This window comes from Sminthopsis crassicaudata, chromosome 4 (genome assembly GCF_048593235.1).
Source record: "Sminthopsis crassicaudata isolate SCR6 chromosome 4, ASM4859323v1, whole genome shotgun sequence".
Lineage (NCBI taxonomy): Eukaryota > Metazoa > Chordata > Mammalia > Dasyuromorphia > Dasyuridae > Sminthopsis > Sminthopsis crassicaudata.
This window is the reverse complement of record NC_133620.1, coordinates 67,471,416-67,497,996: the sequence shown is the minus strand read 5'-3', so window position 1 is coordinate 67,497,996 and position 26,581 is coordinate 67,471,416. Positions and strand designations below refer to the sequence as shown.

The window sequence follows — 26,581 nt, the reverse complement described above, 5'->3', positions numbered from 1 at the left end:
GAAAATAAGTAAAAAAAACAATCTTTGATATTTTTTTGTTTTTTATATAAGGGTTCTTGACAATGGTTTTTCAAATAGAATAAAGTCTTTAATGATGTATAATTTCATCAAAGAAAAACCACAAAAACCTTCCTTGGTTAACCAAAAGCTACAGAAATACAGAATAAAATTGCTAATATAAAGTTGGTCATTTCAATAATAAAGAACAACTTGTAAAGGTCACTAAAAAAAACCTCACAGTCTATTTTATTGATCACAAGGCCTGTAATCAGAAGTAGTAGAAGCAATGGGTGGTTGAAGTTATAAAGAAGTTTAATGTTAAGTCAAACCTTCCTAATACATTTTGGGAGGGGAAGGGAGCCCCTAGAATGATAATTCTTTCCACTAATAATGTTGGAAAATTGATTGTACCTTGTATCTGTAAGCTTAGTTATAGGACTTGAATCTTGGTCTTTCTAATCCTATACACATTCTATTCAGTGGAAGACTTATTTCCTCTTAATAGTAAAAGTTTTCACCCAAAAATGTATTGAGTACTCATCAGGTATATAGCAGAGGGAACTCTTGTTCATGTATAGCGTGGACTAAATAATTTCTTTTTCAACTCTGAGATTCTATTATTTTCATTTGAAGGTACACAAAAAGTTACCCCAAAATGAGAAAGCTTAATATTTGGGTAATTAAGCACTTACAGGTAATTTATTTCCATTTCTCAATCACATAGTTCAAGGCAGATGAGGAAGCAAGGCAAGATTAGAAGAATGATATATGTGATATAATTTACCTTCAAAAAAGTATATTAAGAAGAAAGGATAAAGAAATAAATTCAAATTAGAAAGAAAATGATAGATGACATGATGGTATACTTAGAGAACCCCAAAGACTCTGCTAAAAAGCTACTAGAAATAATTCAAAATTTCAGCAAAGTGGCAGGATACAAAATAAATCCACATAAATCCTCGGCATTTTTATATATCACTAACAAAATGCAACAGCAAGAGATACAAAGAGAAATTCCATTCCAAACAAATGTTGAGAGTATAAAATATTTGGGAATCCATCTACCAAAGAAAAGTCAGGAATTATATGAGAAAAATTACAAAACACTTGCCACAAAAATAAAGTCAGATTTAAATAATTGGAAAGACATTCAGTGCTCTTGGATAGGCCGAGCGAATATAATAAAGATGACAATACTCCCCAAACTAATCTATTTATTTAGTGCTATACCAATCAGACTCCCAAGAAACTATTTTAATGACCTAGAAAAAATAACAACAAAATTCATATGGAAGAATAAAAGGTCAAGAATTGCAAGGGAACTAATGAAAAAAAACTCAGAGGAAGGTGGTCTAAGTGTACCTGATCTAAAGCTATATTATATAGCAGCAGTCACCAAAACCATTTGGTATTGGCTACGAAATAGACCAGTAGATCAGTGGAACAGATTAGATACAAAGGACAAAAAAGGGTACATCTATAGCAATCTAATCTTTGACAAACCCAAAGATTCCAACATTAGGGATAAAAATTCATTATTCGGAAAAAACTGTTGGGAAAACTGGAAATTAGTATGGCAGAAATTAGATATGGATCCACACTTAACACCATATACCAAGATAAGATCAAAATGGGTCCATGATTTAGGCATAAAGAGGGAGATAATAAATAGATTAGAGGAACAGAGGATAATCTACCTCTCAGACTTGTGGAGGAGGAAGGAATTTATGACCAGAGGAGAACTAGAGATCATTATTGATCACAAAATAGAAGATTTTGATTACATCAAACTAAAAAGTTTCTGTACAAATAATACTAATGCAAACAAGATTAGAAGGGAAGTAACAAATTGGGAAAATATTTTTAAAAACAAAGGTTCTGACAAAGGTCTCATTTCCAAAATATATAGAGAACTGACCCAAATTTATAAGAAACCGAACCATTCTCCAATTGATAAATGGTCAAAGGATATGAACAGACAATTCTCAGAGGAAGAAATTGAAACTATATCCACTCACATGAAAGAGTGTTCCAAATCACTACTGATCAGAGAAATGCAAATTAAGACCACTCTGAGATACCACTACACACCTGTCAGATTGGCTAAGATGACAGGAACAAATAATGACAAATGTTGGAGGGGATGTGGGAAAACTGGGACACTAATACATTGCTGGTGGAGTTGTGAAAGAATCCAGCCATTCTGGAGAGCAATCTGGAATTATGCCCAAAAAGTTATCAAACTGTGCATACCCTTTGACCCAGCAGCGCTACTACTGGGATTATATCACAAAGAAATACTAAAGAGCGGAAAGAGACATATATGTGCCAAAATGTTTGTGGCAGCTCTTTTTGTTGTAGCTAGAAACTGGAGGATGAATGGATGTCCATCAGTTGGAGAATGGTTGGGTAAATTGTGGTATATGAAGGTTATGGAATATTATTGCTCTGTAAGAAATGACCAGCAGGAGGAATATAGAGAGGCCTGGAGAGACTTAAATCAACTGATGCTGAGTGAAACGAGCAGAACCAGAAGATCACTGTACACTTCAACAACAATGCTGTATGAGGATGTATTCTGATGGAAGTGGAAATCTTCAACATAAAGAAGATCCAACTCACTTCCAGTTGATCAATGATGGACAGAGGTAGCTGCACCCAGAGAAGAAACACTGGGAGGGGAATGAAAATTGTTAGCACTAATATCTGTCTGCCCAGGTTGCATGTACCTTCGGATTCTAATGTTTATTGTGCAACAAGAAAGTGATATTCGCACACATGTATTGTACCTAGACTATATTGTAACACATGTAAAATGTATGGTATTGCCTGTCGTCGGGGGGAGGGAATAGAGGGAGGGGGGGTAAATTGGAAAAATGAATACAAGGGATAATATTATAAAATATATATATATATATAATAAAAAAAAATAATAAAAAAAAAAAAAAAAAAAAAAAGAAAATGATAAATAAATACATTTTGAGGAAGAGTCAAGAAGGATTAAGAGGACTATAGTGCAGGAAATCCTCTATTTAAAAAAAAAAATTTTTTTAAATCCATTCTATGTAAATTTCCCCCACAAGTCAGGGAAGGAAAGTGGTGGAGTCAGAAAAGACTTGTTCTGAACATATCAAAAACTCTTCTTAAACTCAAACCAAAGCACATTTAAATATAAAAATCTTTTTAAAAATATACTGTGGCATTTGTTGATCCAAATCTTTTCCATATGACTGTTTCTAGTTGATAGAAATACACAGAACTACTACAGCTTCCCATTACACAATTGCAAGAGGAATGATGACAAGAATTGCAAAGGAAAGATATATCTATCATATTCTACTCTATTATAAAGTACAGTTTTATTTTTCTCTCTCTCAGCAGCAAAATGAAAACTTCTGTGCCAAATCCCTCAACATAGCATCTTAGGATTGTTCTCCAATGACAATAATAAATGAGTATTGTTAATGATTTTCAGATTTAGGGCAATAATTCTCACATAAAGCAATTTTTTCCTTGAGATATGCCAAACTACTACTCTCCAGAAAAATGTTTGCATCCTTATTCTAGGAATTTTCCTCCATATTGTCCAGGACAACTGATCCTACCTTGAACAGAAACCAACAGAAGAAGTTATTTTTTAGAGAAAATTGTAGTAAAAGCCAAGAAAACATCTTCTTTTTCTTATAATTTATTCCACACTGAATCAGAGTTAAGATGATCAGAATCAAAGCAGTTTTCTTAGCAATACCAAGCTTCATTTTGAAGGCAGACAGAGAAGAGACAGAGTCAAGGCTACAAGCTTTATTAAGGACCTATTACTACGCTAAGCACTGGGAATACAAAAAAAAAAAAAAAAAAAAAGAGCAAATATAGTCCCTGAATTCAAAGAGCTCACAATTAAAATGGGGAGACAACATGTAAACACTTATGTACAAACTATGTAGATAAAACTTAGAAGTAATCTCAGAGGGAAGGCATTATCATTAAAGGGGACTGAGAAAAGCTCGGCAGAAGATAATATTTTAGCTGAAACCTGGAGGAAACCAGGGAATCCAGGAGGCCATAGTGAGGAGGCAGAGCATTTCAGATTATAATGATAGAGTCAGTTAAAATGCACCTAATTCAGAGATGTACTCTCATGTTTATCCATGAAAGAGAGAAGACAGTGGAGATGGATGGAACAAGTGAGTTGTTTTTTGAAGATAGAGATATAAGTATTTGTAAGCAATAAATAAGCAGCCAGTAAACAGAAAGAGAATGAAGATTACTGAGAAAGCAGAGATGATATAGGAGGGAGAGTAGCACATGGAATGGGATCATTTGAGAATGTAAAGGAATTTGAAACAAGGATGAAAGATGATACCCCATGAACCTGAACCTAAGAATTCTAGGAATAGAAATGCCTCTCAGAACACCAGCCTTCTACCTACCTAAGCCTTCAAAGTCTTTACTGAGATTGTGGAGAAATAGCCCACCTTCCTCTCTGTCACTGATCACTGACTATCTGTAACCAAGGGGCAGATAAACCTATGAGCCCAGAGAATGATAGCACCTTCGAGATCACCAATCCTGATTCCAGTGTATCCTGCAAGATCATAGTCTTTGGAAAACAGTGGCCTGACCACTGTTTCTGTGGGTTATAAAGTCAGAGCTACTAAAAACCTAGAATATTACAATTCTAGCCGTTGGAATCCATAGCAGTCAGCAATAAATATGACTTTCTCAAAAATGACAATAAAGAAAATTCCTTACTATCTACTTTCCCTATGAGATTTTGTTATTGCTATACAGAAATATATGATTTTTGTGGGTTTATTTTGTATCTTGTTACTCTGCTGAATGTTTATGCCTAGAAAGGTAGTCATTCTTCAATAAATAAATGGTATTAGGGAATGAACAAATAGTTTTTAAAAGAATTACAAGATGTAAAGATTGCTCCAAATCATTAACAGTAAGAGTGTTGGGATTCTTATGAGGTGCTAAGTCACTGGAATTGATAGACAATACTTATCTAATTTAGCATGGTTCAGTATGATTGATCTGATTGTAGAAGATCTGGTCTATGGGCCAGAACTTGCAACAAGGTACTAAGTGGAATTGATGAGATAATGATTCTCTAATTGACATGTACTTAGTACTTACTATAATTCCACAAGATTCACACCTTTAAGAGAGCATATATAAGGAGGAGCTCTCAGGGCCAAGGAGGACAAGCTCACTCTCAGAGGAGGAGACAGATTCATTCCATCTTCCACCTTTGTGCTGGCTGGAGCCTTTGGATTTGGAGACATTCAGAGGGAGGTAGCGGCAGAAGCTGGCAGAGGCAAAGGACTAGTGGCAGAAGCTCTTGGAACCAATGACAGAGATAGGTCTCTAAGAAAGCTAACCGAGCCCAAGGAAGGAGACAAGACTTGGAAAGAGACAAAAAATTTGGACTTTAACTCCTGGCTGCATTCAGGGTGATTACACTGAACTGAAACAAAGGCTGCCTCCAGAAGCCCCCCAAGAAACCTGCTCCCAGAAAACATTACATTTTAAAGAAGAATATTACATAAGAGAAATACAAATAACAAGTTATATTCCATACCAAGAAAATTGGCATATGGGACTAAACATGTTGGAAGGATGGCGTGTACACACACACACACACACAAGCCAACACATCATTATACTGCGGGTGGACCTAGCTGTAACCTAGTCTAACCATTTTGGTAAACAATATGTAATTATAAAATGAGAATGACAAAAAAAAAAAAAGTCCATATTCTTGGACTCAAAAATCCCTAGGTTAGGCATTTGCCTCAAAATATTAAAAGCAGCATATTTTGTGGAAGAAAACCAGCTAACATTACTTGAACATAAGAATGACAGTGATTAAGAGTTTAAAGAAACAAAGATTTAGCTGAGCCAATGTCACAAGACAATAGTAACCAGTGAGTAAACAAAACATGTAGCAATTAAACTAAAACTGAACACACCCTGTAATTCTAATGAGCAAGCTCATCCCTAAGTAAGAGATAAGCAGGTATGCTTCCTGATTTTTTTTGCAGAAATAGAAGACTATGAAGATAGAATAGCTCATAGACTGTTCAGTTGATGTGAAATTCAGTTTTTAAAAGTTTTATTTGTATTCTTTGGCATAAAGGATAGTTGCTGAGTAGGAGAAAGAGTCTAGAATATTTTGAGAAATGAAAGTACTATAAAAACAAAACAAAAAATTAAAAATAAATAAAATCAAGTATTCCATCCTTATTAGAGGCAAAAAAAAGTATATAATTGATATATTGTAATCTGCTAATAGATAAATATTTTTTAAAGAATAAAATGGAATGTGATCTCCTCAAGGTCAGGGACCACTTTATTTTTCATCTTTTTATCTTCAGTGCCTAGTTTGTAATAGGTGTGTAACATGCCAAATAAACTGAATTGGGGAAGAAAAAAAATACAACATTAAACAATATGGTATACTGAGGTAACAGACTATTATCTCAATTTAAATCAAGCATAGCTGGTTTTGCACATCAATCTAATTTTCTAGCTTTCATAGAAAATATGTTTAATCTAAGGCCTCTCCAATAAAGTTAACACAATGAACAAAACTGTTAGGAAATCTAAAGAATTTCTTAGAATACATTTCAGAATACACTCAAATATACTTGGTAGAGACACTGATTTTTTCCTTTAGTAATCTGGACCACTGTAGTTTTTTCTTCATACTTAAGATTCCTTGGCAGCAACTACTTTGCAACTTAAGAGTTTTAAAAGAATTATCTAGGAAATTGTACATAAGGGGCAAAAAGGGGTAGGATTTCCTGACTCTGAAAGCAGTGCTATATTTATCAAGCCATACTGACTCTGCAACCTATCACACACATATGTATATATTATCATACAGAATAAAGATTCTATTTCATAATCTATTTCTGTCAAGTAATACCCTATCTATTATGGTCCTAAACAAAACTTACATAACAAAAAGTCTTCCTAATAATCTACCCTTCTTTATTTTTTGAACCTTTATTAATCACATCAGTTTTAAGTAAAAACCACAACGTATTAATGTATTAGAAAAAAGTAATTAACTTAAAGCAAAAAGACTGGAATTTTGATCCTGGCTTTCATGTTCACTAGCAACAGGAACTTAGTTAACTTATCTGCTGAGGCTCTTCCCCAACTTGTAAACGAAGATTAAAATAAATTATTTCTAAGGTCCTTGCCTATTATAATATTCTGTTTACCACTCAAGCTTGCACTTCTGGAAGTACTCAGGGCACAATCTTGGGCAGCTGAGTCTTAAGTGGGGAAAACCTGAGCTCAAATATGACTTCATTTACTAGTTGTGCGCCTCTATACAAGTCATCTGATACCTTCAATACAAAATGGGACTAATATTAACACCAACACTCCAAGGCAGTTGTTAGACTCAAATGAGATAATATTTGTAAAATGCTTTGCAGAGTGCCTGGCACGTAGCAGATGTTTAATAAATGCTCATTCTCTTCCTGTTTCCCTCTTATCTCACACCCATCTTATGAAGATTCTTTCTGTACCTTCTATTTCGATATAAAATGTTTATGTTTTGTGTCCCATTGTCCCATGATTCTACAAAGTGGACAAGCAGGTAATTCATTAATTCTTTGTGCTAACACAAAATGCCAAATTAATAGTTAATATTTTAACCTCACTGGATGTTTACATTTTAACATCTGCCTTCAAATATCTACCTCAAAGGAATGGCTGACTATAGTCATTTCAAGACATTATAGTCAGGCCAGTGGAGAAACTAATTTTTATCAGAGACCTTTCCTGGTATCTTTATTTTAATATTTGCTATTGTTTCTACATGTGAAGTCAGTATGCATATCTGCCTATATTTCTGGCAGATTGGTATTTTTGTTGTTCTTATTTTTGGGGGGGATGGCTGGAGGGAAGGGATGACTGGAGAGGGAAAGAATGCATGAGGGGAGGAATTGCCCCCTCTTTAACATAAAAACAAAACCAGCATTATTATCTAGTATTAGCAGACACAAGAGTTCAAAATATTCTTTTTTTTTTCATTTTCAGTGGACTAAGATTTCAACTGTTTTGCTTTGAAAAGTAAAAAATTCAGCATTCCATTTTAAACAGCAGAACACTGATTCTTATGGGATTCAGATTCCCATCTAACAGAATATTCAAATTGGAAAACATTTCTAACAATCTAATTGTAATCATTTTATAGATTAAGAAATGGAGGTACAGAAGATAAACTGAAAAAAAAAAAAATGTCCAGGGCAGAGCAGTATTAAAATCCATACTTCTGGACTTCTATCCAATTATCTTTTTTTCAACATTATGCTTTCAATTTTATGGAATTGTGGGAAATTAGTTTTAAAGCCTATCCCAGATACAACATGCATTTTTGCAACTCTGGACAAAGAGTTACATCAGATCATAAAATAAAAGGGGTAAGTTTAGAGGTCAAACAAGGTGTCTTCCTCAAGGAAATTTTTGGCTCTAGTTTATTTCCAATATAATTGTGATTTAGAAGCACCCCTCTTATCTCTTTCTCTTCCCACATTCCCCAATAGCATGCTGGAACATAAATAACTATTGTAAAACTAAAAAGTAATAAGCAGAGCACACATCTCTGGAGCTATGTATGAGCTCTAAAATCTACATTATGCTGAGAGAAATACTCTGCTGTCTTCCCTTTTAGAAGAAAAATTTATGAACTCCCTTCACTTACAGAAGTCCTTAGAATTCTAAACTGGCAGACAGTTCTTTATCTATATGGCTGACAGGACATTGTATAAATGAAAATTGGGCATTGTCATACCATGACAAAATGGAATCTGGACTCCATCTCATGTTCTATCAGACCATAAAATTCAGTTCCACCATTGCCATTTAATCATTTGAAAAGATCACAATTGTATATAAAAGTCCAGTCAACAACTGTTGTTTTTTTGTTTTTTGTTTTTTTTTTTTTTTGCTGAGGCAGTTGGGTTAAGTGACCTGCCCAGGGTCACATAGCTAGGAAGTGTTAAGTGTCTGAGACCAGATTTGAACTCAGGTCCTCCTGAATTCAAGGCTGGTGCTCTATCCACCGCGCCACCTAGCTGTCCCAGTTAATTGTTTTACATATCTTGTTAGAAAAGGCAGCAAATAAACCAGCACCATGCTTAGTATAGTGCTATGTATTTGAAAGATGGAACTTTCTTTTCCTAAAAGACAGTAAGAGAATATTGTATTATTCCCTATGAGAAATTAAATAATTTTAGAAATATACCACAAATATATCACTGGAAGAGACACTTTAAAAGTAGATACAAAATGGTCAAAGGATATGAACAAACAATTCTCAGACGAATTCTCAGAAACTATTTCTAGCCATGTGAAAAGATGCTCCAAGTCATTATTAATGAGAGAAATGCAAATTAAGACAACTCTGAGATACCACTACACACCTGTCAGATTGTCTAGAATGACAGGGAAAGACAACGCAGAATGTTGGAGGGGATGTGGGAAAACAGGGACACTGATACATTGTTGGTGGAGTTGTGAAAGAATCCAGCCATTCTGGAGAGCAATTTGGAACTATGCTCAAAAAGTTCTCAAACTGCGCATACCCTTTGATGCAGCAGCATTACTACTGGGCTTATATCCCAAAGAGATCTTAAAGAAGGGAAAGGAACCAGTATGTGCAAGAATGTTTGTGGCAGCCTCTTTGTAGTGGCCAGAAACTGGAAACTGAGTGGATGCCCATCAATTGGAGAATGGCTGAATTGTGGTATATGAATATTATGGAATATTATTGTTCTGTGAGAAACGGTTATTCCACGCCCATTCTGTAGGAGGATAAAAGAGAGTGGCACTCTGGAGAAGAAGTCAGAGTTGGTGGCAGTTGAGACAGCAGATTTCTTCCCAGAGAGTGATTGGTAGTTTCTGGAGACAACAGAACATTACATATTGGCACTTCAACCAATGAACTTGCTCCTCCTAAGCATGCAAGCTCCTTCCCAGAAGTTCAAAGGGTAAAACTCCCTGCAAAGGCCGGAACTAGAGAATTGTTAAGTACCGACTTAGCACCTAGTAAGAACCTAATATCTCGTTATCTCATTAGCACTTAGTAAGAACCTAACAAATGACCAACAGGATGATTTCAGAAAATACTGGAGAGACTTACATGAACTGATGCTGAGTGAAATGAGCAGGACCAGGAGATCGTTGTACACAGCAACAACGATACTGTATGAGGATCAATTCTGATGGATGTGGCCCTCTTCAGCAATGAGAGGAACCAAATCAGTTCCAATAGAGCAGTAATGAACTGAACCAGCTACACCCAGTGAAAGGACTCTGGGAGATGAGTGTGAACCACTACATAGAATTCCCAATCCCTCTATTTTTGTCTGCCTGCATTTTTGGTTTCCTTCACAGGTTAAATGTGCACTATTTCAAAGTTCGATTCTTTTTGTACAGCAAAACAACTGTTTGGACATGTACACATATATTGTATTTAACTTATACTTTAACATTGGTAACATGTATTGGTCAGCCTGCCATCTCGAGGAAGGGGTGGGGGGAAGGAGGGGAAAAATTGCAACAAAAGGTTTTGCAATTATCAATGCTATAAAATTACCCATGCATATATCTTGTAAATAAAAAGCTATAACAAACAAACAAACAAACAAACAAATAAATAAATAGATAAATAAATAAATGAAAGTAGATATAAGCTTTTCAGTAAAATTATGTATATGTAGTAATTTTTGAACTATGAGTAAGAACTTCCTATTGCTAAGTAGCAATAGCAAAAGCAGCAGCTAAAGAACTCAATAAAAAACTGTGAAACACTGGTCATCTAATTACACACACACACACACACACACACACACACACACACACGCAATATGCCATGCATATTTTTATGCAATTAAGCAATTTTTAAAATGTTATTAAAATAGTACAATACAATAATGTTTTAGTAAAGTATGCTTTCATTTAAATTTAAAATTGACATCTGATTCTCGAAGAATTATTATTTAAATCCTAAGATTTTATACCATCACAAGCTTAACATTAAAGAATATAATGCACAGTACTATGAAAATGCAAAATTTCAGAACTTATTTGCTTTGACAGAAATATAAATGCATGAACATATAGATAATTTTAACAGAATGGGTATCTACTTTAAAAAAAATTTAGCCAATAATTTTTTAATAATCAGTTTTATTACTTTTTATTTTAGTATTTTAATATGCTAAACAAGTCAGAACATAAGTAAGGGCAAGCATATGAATAAAATGATACATCTTACCTAAATATGGAATGCAAGGTGTCATCTTCAAGCTACTAATATAGTCTCTAAGTCTTTTGTAATTATCTTCTTTACTCATAACATATTCCAATTTTTCAAAAGTAGTTTTATCTTTTCGACTCAATAACTAAAAGAGAAAATCATTAAGAATTTAATCAAATACTGAATTTTGCATTTGTTGATGGATTCACTGAATTATATTCTCATTATATTGTATAATTTCTCATCTCTGACACAAAGATTAATTTTCCCTCCCCTCTATATTCTTTTAAGGTGTCACAGTATTTGGATTAAACATTCAATTTTTATAAACTTTTCAGAAATTGGACAAGAAGAAAAATAGAATTATATAACTGTCAACTTTTGAGATGCAAATAACCCTGACTTTTCTTGACAGATTGATTTATTAATATATCTTCACAGTTGGATAGAAATTCAGAGATGTCTTCTTATTTTGGTTTACATTGATAGGAAACACTGACATACTGAATTTTACAGTATGTTGTTCGATCAATCAGTTGTGTTCGACATTTCATGACTATTGGACTAAATATCCACGGGGCTTTCTTGGCAAAGATACTGCAGTGGTTTGCCATGTCCTTCTTCAGTAGAGTCTTTTGTCAGGCAGAGGTTAAGTGATTTGCCTGGAATTACATCTAATCAAGATCTGAAGCTGGATTTTAACTCGGTTCTTCCTGACTCTAGTTTCAGTGCTCTAACCACCGAGTCACCAAGCTGCCTCTGTAAATTATTAAGTTGGAGTTAAATGCCCCTATGTATATATAATAAAACGAGTAAACTTAATTATATTCTCAAATTACAAATATATGGGCAGCTAGGTGGCGCAGTGGATAGAGCACCAGCCCTGAATTCAGGAGGACCCACGTTTAAATCTGGTCTCAGACACTTAACACTTCCTAGCTGTGTGACCCTGGGCAAGTTACTTATCCCCAGCCTCAGGAAAAAAAAAAAATTACAAATATCCAAAATAATCTTACCTCTATTTTCCCCCCCAACTAGAACTTGAAAGAATTGTTATCCAACTCTGTTTAGAGTCGCCCTAAAGAACATTAGGAGGACAGGAGTGATGGGAGATTTCCAGCTTAAGGGAACAAAAGCTAGATTGCTGACCTTCTATGTCCTACTAAAAACCGAAATCACCCAGACACTATCTGATGAAAATTATTTGAGATATGTCTTTGTTAAGTTTCATGTTTTGTTGCATATTCTGGCACTGGGGCAACAAAAACACTATGATAAATATATCACAGGATCAGATTTGGAAGGGAATCTTTTATGTCATTAAGTCCAACCCATTCATTTTGTAAAAGAGGAAAGGTATGAAGTGATATTTGAACCTACTCTTCCTGACTCTAGATCCATTACTCTATCCAGTCTTCCTTTAGATGAATATTCAGATGATATTTTCCAAATAGACAATTAAGGAATAACATTATAAAATCAACACATAATATGGAAATCTAATTTCGTAAAACCTAACAGGTAAATGTCTCACACATAGTGGACATTTCCTATTTGTTGTGTTAAAATTATGTGAAAAAGGAGGTGATTCTATTTTACATAAAATATAGTAACATGAGGTAGAAAATATAAAATTCAGTCCTCTAGCATTTTTATTTTATTTTGCTCATTAAAAATCAGAATACAGACTAGTATACTGGAAAGAATATTCTATATTCTAAATTGCCTTCTCATTCTCCAATATGCCTTGATCCAAACCTTAAAAACCTCTGACCTTCAAATTTCTCATCAATAAAATGAAGGAACTGAACTAGCTAATTTACAATCACCTCTGTTGCTAATATTCTAGGATTATACTGTCATATAAAATGTGACCAGAAAGTAGCATGTGACTTGACAGTACTTTAGCCTCATAGTTAGAAAAACCTGAGTTCAATCTTGCTTCTGACACATAGTCTGTGTGTGACCATGGTCAACTCACTTAAATTCTTAGTATTTCATATATAAATTTCTAAATAAAAATTATGAGCAGCTGATTTATATCAGCAGATAAGGAGTCTCAAGTTTTTACTAATGAAAATAAAATCAGAGTTAAAAGTATTGTCTGTAGGAAAAGAGAACATTTTAATTAGAAGCACTTTGATCCTCTTTGAATTTTCCAAAGTAATTACTTAAAATCTTGCACAATTGAAAGAAAATGGGGGAAGAAGGGAGAGGGGATTGATAATTTTCTACTGATTAATATGAAACATTATATTGTTAAACAACAAAACATAGAACCAGTAATTCATTGGTAAGAAACACTTTAAAAATAGATATAAAGTTTTCAATTAAATTATGTATATGTAGTAATTGTTTAACTATGAGTAAGAACTTCCTATTGCTAAGTAGCAGCAGCTAAAGAACTCAATGAAAAACTGTGAAACAGTATTGATAATCTAATTATATACACACATTATGTAAAAACTCTGCTGTGAATCATTTTTTAAAAAAGCAATCAACAGATCACTAACAAACTAAAGTTAATATACCTCAGATTCTTATCCTAGATTTGCCACAAATTAGCTATAACCTTGGTCATGACACAATATCTGGGCTTCAATTTTTCTTTCATAAGGTTAGATTTAAAGAGAATTTCAAAGGTCTGGGGCTTAATGATACAATTAGGAAATTTTCTTATAAACAAATCAAAGTCTTAGAAAGGTTAATTAGCTAGAAACTAGGGACTATTTTATTTGTAGTATTTGTAGCTACATTCTGTAATAACTGGCACACAGAAGGCACTGCATAAATACTTTCTGCTTGACTTTGTGTTCATAGTCACCCATCTAGTGAATAATTAGAGAAGACTGATCTGAACTCAGTCTGCTAGTTTTTATTAAGAGCTTTGTATGTATGCAGCAGGCACTGTGGTAAGCACTGGAGCTGCACAAAAAAAGGCATAAACAGTTACTATCCTTAACATTTATATAGTGCTTTAGGAAGCTTATAGTCCTTGGAAGAAACAAATGAACAAAATCGACCAAGACATATACAAGGGACTGAGTAAGCAATCTTCAAGGTGGAATGCTCTAGCAGCTATAGATTTCAAGAAAAGCTTCCTGCAGAAGGTAACAACTGAGTGCAGGTTTTATAAAAAGCAAGGTATAGTTTTCCAAGCATGGGAAAGGTCTAATATAAAGGCATGGAGACAGGAAATGGACTGCTGAGATCAAGAAAGCCAATGTATCTACATGATAGAGTGCTTGGAGGGACACCAAATATAATTAGATTGGTACCCAAAGGCCTAATCGTGGGATGAAAGCAGGCCGTGGTTCTCCAAATTTATTAGAATACAAGCTCTGTAAAATCCTGTCAAATGAGAGGAGTTCCAGGCAGAAGTAACTCACATATCCATTTCCAAGGGCCCATGTAGCTTAAAACCAGATTAATCACCTGATAGGTGACATGGTAATGAAATTTTGGGACAAACAAGTCTCAAAGACCATCTATTAAGTCAAGAATTGATTAGTGAAGGGAGCAAGCAGACTGATTAAATCACAGATCATTGAAGTAATGAAGTATAGTATTTTTTAAAAAATACTCACTGCCCATGTTTTAGTTAATCTGAAGATGGGGGCACTTTGTAAACCAGACACCACTGCCATAAGTGCATGGAGGTTATTTAATTCATATAATTTCTGAAAAAAAAAAAATTGAAAAATAAATGGTATCAATAAAATCAAATTTTTATTTACATACCTAAAAGAATCCTTTAGTATTTTAAAGTATTACTAAAGTATTGTTAGCTTTGTAGTTTAGAATTGTAAAACTTTCCATTTTCATGTGAAAAAAGGTCATCTAATAAAATACAGTGTGTTTATAAATAATCAATAATCACAAAAATTTAGGCATACAGAGAAATGTTTTTAAAAACTGAAAACTGAAGAAGGGTACAAACAGAAAAAACCAGAAAAGAGAAGAGCCCCCAGCCTAAAGCCCAATAAATACCCATCTTAACATCTGAATCCTTCCTTAATCTCTTAGCACTCTAAGCCAAAGCATCTTAAAACTTTGGGTTGCAACCCAGGGAGGTCAGGAAACTGAATGTGGGGATTATAAAATCTGTTATTGGTAAATGTTTGATTTGTGTACCTATTTTCTATACCTATTTACCCAGGGTCGAGTAAAAATTTCTTGGGTAAAAAGGGATAATGAATGAAAAAAAAAAAAATTTAAGCCCAAGTAGACAATTTTTGTAATTATTATCTTAATAAAAATTAAATATTATCTTATTTGATCCTCCCAACAACCTTGGGATTATTATTATCTCCATTTCATAGTCAAAGAAAATGAGGCAGATAGGTTAAGTGACTTGCTTGATATCTAAGTCCAAATTAGAACTCAGTTCTTCCTAATTTTAAGCCCAGGGTTCCATCCATTGTCCCATCAGCTGCCTCTACTTGATGAATCCTATCAGAAATACAAAATTTATAAGGGGTAATGTCTATAATGGTTGAAGAAAATTAAATAACAATAAGGCAAAATGAAATATGTGTGAAGTTTTATAAATATGTATTTCAAAGAAGTCTATAGCAAAGTTTTCTGTTTTTGTAATATTTACATTTATTTCACGTTTAGGATCTTATCAGACATGAATTCTCATCTGTAAGATGATCTTCTATGAAATCAATCTCATCAATTTGTATACAATCTCTGGGTACAGATTTTTTATTATTTTGTGTGATTTTCACCCAGATGTTCCCATATAGCTATAGTTGTTTCTAAGGTGCTAGAGGTTTAACTTTAGACCTTTCTAAATAAGGGGCTACTTGCTAGATAGCAAAAGGCTGTGTTAGAAAGGCCTGAATTCAGTTACTCACTAGTTCTATATTCCTGGTTAAATCTCTGAGTCTTGGTTTCATTATCTTTAAGATAGGACTAACAACATCTGTAGCACTCTCCTCACACAGTTATTGGGAAAAACAAATGACAATGTACGAAAAGTACTTTGCAAACCTTAAAGCAACCATATAAACACCAATTGTTATTACTTTAAATAACTATTGGAGCATCATTGAACTTTCCATCCATTATATCCAATTATCTGACATTCTTTCCTATTCATACATTTGCTGAAAATTATTCTTTATATCACTTCTTACATGTGTTCAACACTGATATATTTTAGCTTTACATTCAACCCATAACATGAATCTTTATTTGCCCTCTGAGTCACCCAAAATTTGGATTCTCTAGATATTATGATGGTTCCACAAAATCTGCAACATTAAAGAATCTATGCGATAAAACTTGCTTTAAAAAATATGGGGTTCTCTCAGAAGATCGCTGTACACTTCAATGCTGTATGAAGATGTATTCTGATAGAAGTGGATATCTTCAACATAAAGAAGATCCAACTCACTTCCAGTTGATCAATGATGGACAGAAACAACTACACCCAGAGAAGGAACACTGGGAAGTGAATGTAAATTGTTAGCACTACTGTCTATCTACCCAGGTTACTTACACCTTCGGAATCCAATACTTAACTTGCAACAAGAAAATTGGATTTACACACATATATTGTATCTAGGTTATATTGTAACATATGTAAAATATATGGGATTGCCTGTCATCAAGGGGAGGGAGTAGAGGGAGGTAGGGGATAATTTGGAAAAATGAATAAAAGGGATAATATTATTTTTAAAAAAATTACTCATGCATATATAATGTCAAAAAAATTATAAATAAATAAATTTTTTTTAAAAAGGGGGTTCTCAAATCAGTTCCAATAGAGCAGTAAGGAACTGAACCAGCTACACCTAGAGAAAGAACTCTGGGAAATGACTATGAACCACTACATAGAATTCCCAGTCCCTCTATTTTTGTCTGCCTGCATTTTTTATTTCCTTTACAAGCTAATTGTGTACTATTTCAAAGTCCGATTCTTTTTGTACAGCAAAATAACTGTTTGGACATGTATATGTATATTGTATTTAACTTATACTTTAATATATTTAACATGTATCAGTCAACCTGCCATCTGGTGGGGAAGGGTGGTGGGAAGGAGGGGGAAAGTTGGAACAAAAGGTTTTGCAATTGTCAATGCTGAAAAATTACCTATGCATATATCTGTAAATAAAAAGCTGTAATAAAAAAATACTGCTTAAAAAAAAAAAAAAAAAAAAAAAAAAAAAAAAAGGAGTTCTATCTTAAAGAAGGGAAAGGAACCTATATGTGCAGAAATGTTTGTGGCAGCCCTTTTTGTAGTGGCTAGAAACTGGAAATTGATGCCCATCCATTGGAGAATTGGAGTATATGAATGTTATGGAATATTATTGTTCTGTAAGAATACAGAGAGGCTCGGAAAGACTTACATGAACTGATGTTGAGTGAAATGAGCAGGATCAGGACATCATTATACATGGCAACAACAAAACTATATGAGGATCAATTCTGATAGACATGGCTCTCTTCAATAAAGAGATGATTCAAAACAGTTCCACTGTTCAGTAATGAAGAGAATCAGCTACACTCAGCAAAAGAACTATGTATGGGAAATGAGTGTGGATCATAACATAGCATTTCCACTCCTGTTTTTGTCCACTTGCATTTACCTTATTTCAAAATCTGATTTTTCTTGTGCAGCAAGGTAACTATAAATATGTATACTTGTACTACATTTAACATATACTTTAATATAGTTAACATGTATTGGTCTACCTGCCATCTAGGAGAGGGGGTAGGGGGAAGGAGAAAAGTTGGAACAGAAGGTTTTGCAAGGGTCAATGCTGAAAAATTACACATGCATATGTCTTGTAAATAAAAAGCTATAATAAAAAAAATGGGGTTCTGTGTCAAGGAAAAGTTCAGGATCCTACTGTGGCAAGAACACCATCATTTTACCAATAATCCAGATTGAGGATTTCAGAGTCAGCCTCTTTATCTCATTCAGCCAAAATTTTCAGTTGTAAAGATAAGTGTTAAAAATGTCAAAGAACTTTATAATTGATCCTGGGAATAAATGAGCCTACCTTTAGGAAAATCACTAGCAGCTGTTACAGGGATGAATTTTTTGGAGTGGAGTTTTTTGGGTTTAATTATTACCTTTATGCTGATAATTCTCAAATCTACTTATTCACTCCTAAACTGCTGTTCTTCCAATCTTGCACATCCAACTTGTTGAAGTCCTATAGGCATCCTAATTTTATCATATCCAAAACTAGACATTATTTTTCCCCTTAACCTATTTAAAGAGAACTGGACAGATGTTGTTTAATTGTTTTTGTGACTCTTTGTGGCCTTATTTGGAACTTTCTTGGCAAAGATACTAAAGTTATTTGCCATGTGGAACTGAAGCAAATAGGATTAAATTACTTGCCCAGGTGTGTGAGACCTCAGTTGAACTCAGAAAGATGAGTTTCTGACTACAGACCTAGTACTCTATCCATTGTCTAGTTACTTCCCTGAAATGCTATTGTGAAGATCAAATAAAATAACCTAGGTAAAAGGCAAAAAACAAATTTAAAACATAAAAAGCTAGCTTTTGTTGTTGTTGTTGTTATTGTTATTGTTACTATAGGGCTGGTTTCTAGGACAGTTTCTCTGGGAAGATGGGCATTTATTTCCTTTTCCTTTCCCTCCCCTAACCCACAGAGAAGGCAAGTAGTATGATACATATAACATCATGCAAAACAGATTTCCACAATAACTGTTATGGGGGGAAAAGGTAAGAAAGAAAAGAATGCAAAAGAAACTATGCTGCAATCTGCCTTAGAATTCATGAATTTTCTCTCTGGAGATGAGTAGTATTTTTCATCATGAATGCTTTGGAATTATTATGGATCAATGTACCAATCAGAGTAGCTAAGTTTTTTACAATTAACTGTCAATATAAAATTGTGTACAATGTTCTCCTAATGCTTCTTACTTTACTTTGTGTCAGTTCATAAAAGTTTTTCAGGTTTTTCTGAAACCATCTATTTTGTCATTTCTTATGGTACACTAGAATTCCATCACAATTGCATAGCACAACTTGTTCAGATATCCCCCAATTAACAGGTATCTTCAGTTTACAATTCTTTGTCATCACAAAACAAATTGCTATAAATATTTTTCCCATATAGATCCCTTGTCTTTTAGTTTGATCTCTTTGGGACACAGACCTAATAGCTGTATTTCTAGGTCAAAGAGTATGCACAATTTTAGGCAGAGTTTAGACCTAGTTCTAATTTATTTTTGAAAAGAGGTGGACCAATTCAGTATCACTGATAGCATAGTATCAATGTAATAGTGTTCCTATTTTTCCATTATCAGTCATTTGTCATTATCCTTATCAGTCATGTTAATCTGGTGGGTATAAATAAGTTGGTATCTTGTACTTACTCTAATTTGCATTTCTCTAATTATTAGTGATTTAAAGCATTTTTTTTTTCTCAGATAACTGTTGATGACTTGATTTTTTCTGAAAACTTCCTGTTCTTTGACCACTTATCATGGCTCTTAGTTTTTATAATTCTGGCTCAGTTCTCTACATATTTAAACAATAAGATCTTTATCAAAAGTTTTCTGTAACTCCCTCTCCCTCTATTCCTCCTTTTCTAATTTTGCTTACAGAGGAAATTGCTGAGCTCTCTCTCACCCAATCTTCTAATAAATTTTCAAAAAATACCTCAAATCAAATTCTGAGAGGAAGAACACAATATTTCATTTTAGGAAATTTCTCCTCACAGAGTTATCGGGAGAAACAAATGAGAATGTATGAATAGTACTTGCAAATCTTAAAGCAACTATATCAACACCAACTGTGATTACTTTCAATAAATATCAGTGTTATCATTCGAGCTTTTCACTCATTATGCTTACTTAACTACAACATTCTTTCTATTCATACATTTCCTGAAAATTATTCTTTATATCACTTCTTATGTGTATTCAGCATTGATAGATTTTAGGAGAAGTGAAAGATCTGGTCTTATCTCAACAGATCATAGAACCATACAGTTTCAGTTGGAAGAGATCTTAAAGGCCATCTAATCTAGGCCCAGAGAGGTTATAAACAGGAAATAAATGTCAGAATATATTTGAACCTACAATTCACTGACTTTAAATTCAGTGAATGTTCTCATTTATTTTTATTTAATTTAGAAACAATCTATGCATTCAGGAATGTTATTAGTGACTACACAGTTTCTTTCAAAAGAGTACTTTTATGCTATCAAAACAAAATATTTTTAAGTCATTTCATGGTTGAGAGGGAAACATATGGTTATGTCTTTAAATTAAAAGAACTAAAAGAGATATTAATTGTTATCTGATGTTCTTGTGGTTTCCAGAATCCAGACACCAGTACTTTGAATTGTTATCTCTTTTTATGAACAGATAATGATCAAGGAGACTGAGAGGCAGTTGCTATTCTCAGACCTCTCCACTGAGAGGCTGTTGTGTTCTCTGACCTCTGCCTCCAATTTATTTCATTCCCAGTCCACAAGCAACACCTATGTCAGTAAAGTCTTCCCTGCAACTCCCTCAAGTGTCACAATCCACAGCTTTGGAGGCTCTCAGAGAATTGACTTGCCCTTTCACCCAGGCATGGCCCTTAACAATTAATAATGTCCACTAATAAAATTAGTATTAAAAAAAAAAAAAAAACCTATAAAATCACATAATACTGTATCAGTCAAACTACCAAGAGAGGACCTCCATAGTGTTAAAGGAAAATCAAAATTAGCTTGAAGAAATGAGGAATCTAGAATTTCAAAGGAAATAAGTTTAAAAACAAAACAAAACAAAACAAAACAAAACAAAAACAAAAACAAAACAAAACAAAAAACAGGTGCAAAGCAGGGATTAGAACTTCCAAACTTCCAATTACACCATGTAGTAGTAATTATCAAAATTGTCTGGTATCAACTTAAAAATTAAAAACAGAACAGTGAAACAAGCTAGATAACCAAATTCAATAACCTACTGGTCTCAACAAATAAAAATACAGTTTATTATGGAAATAACTTTATTTGACAAGAACATTTGGGAAAGCTAGAATACAACTTGGCAGAAATTAGTTTCAGACCAGCATCCACACTATATACAACAGAAAAGCTCAAAAATGGAGACAAAACTTGAATACTATATAGGTCAGATCATTTTTAAAAATGGAAAAAAAATCAAATCAAGTATTTCTCAGTTAAGGCAAGGGGATGTATTGATTAAACATCAAATAGAAGCAAACAGAAAAGATAAAAGATTATTTTGATTATATGAAATTTAAAAGTTATTGCACCAACAAAATCAGTGAAAATACAAGAGCAAGTTTTCAACTGGAGGAAAAAAATCTTTTCATCAAAATAACTTTGATAAAGGTTTGATATCCAAGCTATCTAGGAGCTTGCATAAATGTGTATGAACAAGATTTAATCCCCAGGGCATAAATAAATAAATAAATCATATAGACAAACAATTCTCATAAGAATTATTTCTAATAATCAAAAATCATTTGAAAACATATTCCAAATGGTTAATAATACGAAAAATGCAAATCAAAACTGTTTTATGGTTTTATCTCCCATCTAACAAACTGGCAAAGATGATAAAAATTAAGAACTGTTGGAAGGGGTGATTATTGGTCCAACCACTCTATAAAGCAATTTTTATTATGTTAAAGTAACTTTGATCTAAATAGCCAATTGACAGGCATGTATCTCAAGGAGTTAAAAGAAAGGTCCTATATATAGTAAAATATTCATAGCAGCACTACACACATCAAAAATATGTGTTTTAAGTGGATTGGAAGGAAGAAAGAAGAGCCTAGAAGTTAGACAGGAAACGACAAGCTACAGAACTGTTCATAAGCAGATAGGTTTGCAATAGTGAATAGTACCTTCTCATTTTTGGCCTCAAGACACATAGAAGATTCAATATTTCAGGAGGAAACGAAATATCTCCACAATTAGCAATTGACCATTAAAGCAGAGACCAAAAGTTGATTATAAAAATTTCTTCCATTAAAATACATATCAAATGATTAGGAGGGAAAAAAAACACAAAGCCAAAAACCAAAACAAAAAAAAGGACAAACAAAAAAATTGGACAGAATAAATATACAAACTGTAAGATGCAAAATAGATTTGGGGGTTAGGGGAAAAACCCAAAGAATCCGATTAAACATGTACTGAAATGAATTAACATTAGAAATCACCCTAAAACAGTGACAGAAGAGAATCTATAAATCATGTGCTACAATCTCCTAATCTTTCAGATTAGGAAGCTGAGGCCCAGAGAACAAAAAGATGCAAGGTCTCTAAGTCCAGTGGCTCTTATCAATAATTCACCAGGAACAGCAATCAATGCAGACATGAGGCCTCATCAGGAAACAAAAAGGTGTAGAAGGAAATGCTTATCTAAAAACATTTCTAAGATTCAACTCAAATATAAGGACACCCAAAGCAAAGAAAAAGCTTCCTTACCTTCGCAGTTTTAATGTAATGACTCAAAACTTCCGCTCTGATTTTCAATGTCTGTGCATGAAGGATCTCTCGAACTACCCAAAAGCTTACCTAAAATAAAAACAAGGTTAACAGAAGGGAATGGCTCTTTGTTTAACTCCTAGAAAACTAAAATCTAAAGTCTACTCAACTTGCTAAAGAATGGTGTAACTGAATATAAAGAAGCCCTTGACTTGTTCGGGTAAGGTCTGGATTTGAATTCTTTCTGCTTTAGTCACTTAAGAGCTAACCCTGGACCTCAAATTTAAAAAAAAAAAAAAAAAAAAAAAAAAAAAGGATTTGAGGCCATTCAGCCCACTCATTTTACAAATGAAGAAACTGAAGCCCCAGCAGGTAAAGTTATTTCTCCAAGGTTACTTAAGGTACTAGGTTCTGACTATATCACCATTGGTTTTTCCAGTGTGCCACACAATCTTCCTTATTATAAGCAATAATAGTAGCAGTAGTGATAGTAATAATAATGATGGCTAGCATTTATAAGCACTTCAGGATTTGCAAAGTGCTTTATTTTACTTTCTTAAACTTAGAAGGAAGGTTCTATTATTATCTTGATTTTACAGATGAGAAAACTGAGATATAACTGACAACAATCAATTGATTTATTCAGCCCCACAACCACAATGTATCTGGGGCTGAATCTGAACTCAGATCTTCCTGATTCCAGGTCCCAATGATTTATCCACTGTGTTACTTAACTATAGTCAAATAAGACAATATATACAAAAGCAATAAACTGCAAATCATTATCAAAATTTAATATACTGAAAAATCAGAGAATCTCAAAGTTGGAAGAGACTTTAGCAATCATTTAAGTTTTGATCCATAACTGACCAAGAATCCCCTCTATTGTCAAAGACCTCCAATATGAAGTAACTCATCAATTCCAAAGGCAGTCCATTTGTGATTGTGTATAGCCCTCCTAGAAGAGTTTTCCTTACAGTGAATTTAAATTTGCTTCAGTAGTTCCTAGCTTTGCTCTCTGGGGCCAAGAAAAACAAAAGTCCCATTCTAATGCCACTTCCACATGTCCCTACTAAGTTTTCCCTAAAACTTTCCAGCTCTTTTCATTAGTCCTTAAATGCCATTGTAACAAAGTCCTACTGTAACATGGTTACTTTTTTTAGATGCTCTATAGATTATCAATGTTTTTCCTAAAATGAAGTCTCAGAAATGAATGTAACAATTCAGATATAACATGACCATGATAAAGTAGATTAGAACTATCATATTCATTGTTCAAGATACTATACCTTTAATAATGCAGCCTAAACTCTCACTGGACTTTTTTGGCTACCCTATCATACACTTTAATTATACTAAGCTTGCCATCTATTGCAACACTCTTCAGATGAAATACAGTCTAGCTAAATCTCCCTTGTGCTTATGAAGCAGATTATTTTGAGTTCTTGTATATGGTTTTACTTCAAATATCATTAAATCTTTTTTTTTTTTTGGAGGCTGGGGTTAAGTGACTTGCCCAGGGTCACACAGCCAGGAAGTGTTAAGTGTCTGAGACCAGATTTGAACTCAGGTCCTCCTGAATTCAGGGCTGGTGCTCTATCCACTGCACCACCCAGCTGCCCCAAATGTCATTAAATCTTAAAAAATAATTCACTTGCTATATTACTCTGCTGAGATGTTTAGTTGTTTACTCTATTATCCAATTTGTTTTCTATCCCTCTTATCTTTTTGTCATCTGCAAATATGATGAAGCTTTTAACACCTTTGTCCATGAATCATCATTATCGCTATAGCTCTTGATCAGTGCTGAAAACCTTGTTCTTCTCTGTATCTCCAACAGAAGCCAGTTTGGAAATTTACATATTACATTTTCCCTTCATTTATTCAACATTTTTGAGGCACCCACTCAATTATGATGCTTGTTTCTGTATTGCTACAAGACACCTTTTATACCCTGAATTAAAACTTTTCCATACATAGTAATGTATGTGTCTTCCACTTGGATTACTACCAGCCTCCTCCAAGACTTTTTTCACCCTTTTTTTCAAAACCCCAAGAATTCAGGGAGATGGTTATGACTATCTAAACACATGTACGTTTTTTTACCTTGATCACTGATCTTCTTATATTCAAATCAAGGCTTCTATGACAGCTATGGATTCCTCACCATAGGACCTCTTTCCCAAAGGGGAGTTCTCCCCCGATTTTCCATTGGAAGAGAGGCTCCAGCACAGCTATGCTCAATTCTCCTGGCTCAGCTTCTCTCAATCCTTGCTATCACGCCTCAGCTGCCTGCTCACCCCGAACCATTCCTCAGAGTCAGTGTGGCCATTTGATGCAGGATTTTTTCTATCTCTGTGTCCCTCTTATAGCTCTGAGAAATTCCTCTCAAGGTCTTCATTTTGAGAGGGACCCAAACCACCAGCCTTCATGATTTTCCTATTTCTATTTCCCATGTTGCAGACTTTGCCAACATGCTCCTATGTGGGTACCTCCCCCTTTCCTCTGTAACCTCCTTTTCTGTATTTTTCTTTATTCAAATGTAAGCTTCTCAAGGGGAGAGTATTTCTTTCTACTTGTATTTTTATTCCCATTACTTAGCAGAATATCTGTCATAGAATAAACACTTTAGAAATGTTTGCTGATTAACCATACTCTCTCTTATCTATATTGTATTCTACAATTCAGAATTATTTACTAAAACTGAATACTATAGTTTTCCAAATATTTTAAAACATTAATATTTATTCTTTGAATGATGAATAAGTATGTTAAATGACAATTTAACTAAGTCAACACAAGTATATCTGCTGAATATTAATTATAATTTTCCTTTTCTAAAAACTGGAAGAGAGCTCTACAAGTAATTTAATGTAATTCCTAAGTGACAGTGCAAAGGCTTCCACTCCAGTTTTCTGACTGCCACAACAGCTCTCTCCACTGCAATGTAATCACAGTTGTTGTTATTTAGTTTGTGTTTAGTCATGTCTAACTCATCATGACCCAACCTGGGGTTTTCTTGGCAAAGATACTGGAATGGTTTGCCACTTCATTCTTCAGCTTATTTTTGAAATAAGGAACTGAAGTAAAAAGAGTTAAGTGACTTGACCAGGGTTACCCAGCTAAATGTCTGAGGCTAGATTTGAACTCAGGTGAACTTTAGGGTGAATGTTAGATGCATTATACCACCATATAATATGAAAGTGAATGAAAGACATTGTTGGGACTCATATCACTGGTTAATAAGAGGTGAGAAATATGAGGATTAGTGTTACAAGATCTATGTTACTTCAATATGGTTTTAAAATGAAAATTTTGTCAGGAGAAATAAAAACAAAGAATAGGAAACTGATTTAACAAATCACTTCCCTTGTCTTCCATAATTTTTGTAGCCATTGTAAAGTGTTAAAAGGATTTCTATTTTAAAATTATTTACATCATTACTGCCTGAAAAGTTCCACAAAAGTTTAGATAACAAAAGCTGTTATAGTGGGTATAAGAACATTCCATTTAGTATAAAAGGAATCAGTACCCAGCCCAAGATGTAGAAAGCAGTTCTTGATAATACTTAGGACCTGGGCAAACACACTCTGTCTCAGGGACTTAATTGAAAATCTCTCAACTTCTAACAGCTAAGATCCCGTTGCCTTCCACTCACTGAAAAACTGGTGATTGGCTACTCATCTCTACAGCATGAAGAATTATGTTCACTCCCTAGGGTAAGAGGCCTGGCCCAGTACCATTGGGACCTATAGGGCCTGAGACTTTAAGTGGGTTGGATTTCTAGGTTTCTTCCCACAGAAGGAAGATAATTGGGAAGGGCTTCAGTGTCTTCCAAGAAAGGAAA

The 26,581-nt window shown here is 33.9% G+C and overlaps 1 protein-coding gene across 5 annotated transcripts in view; it reads right to left on the bottom strand.

Annotated features, from left to right (window-relative positions):
- RALGPS2 (Ral GEF with PH domain and SH3 binding motif 2) overlaps positions 1-26,581 on the bottom strand; it is a 219,737-nt gene that overhangs the window by 77,410 nt on the left and 115,746 nt on the right. For all 5 annotated transcript variants that reach the window (XM_074308477.1, XM_074308478.1, XM_074308476.1 and 2 more), the window contains 3 exons: positions 22,735-22,824; positions 14,875-14,967; positions 11,306-11,432 (listed from right to left, as the gene is read on the bottom strand). In XM_074308477.1, coding sequence (XP_074164578.1) covers positions 11,306-11,432; positions 14,875-14,967; positions 22,735-22,824 — 310 coding nt within the window. The remainder of the gene's footprint in view (positions 1-11,305; positions 11,433-14,874; positions 14,968-22,734; positions 22,825-26,581) is intronic.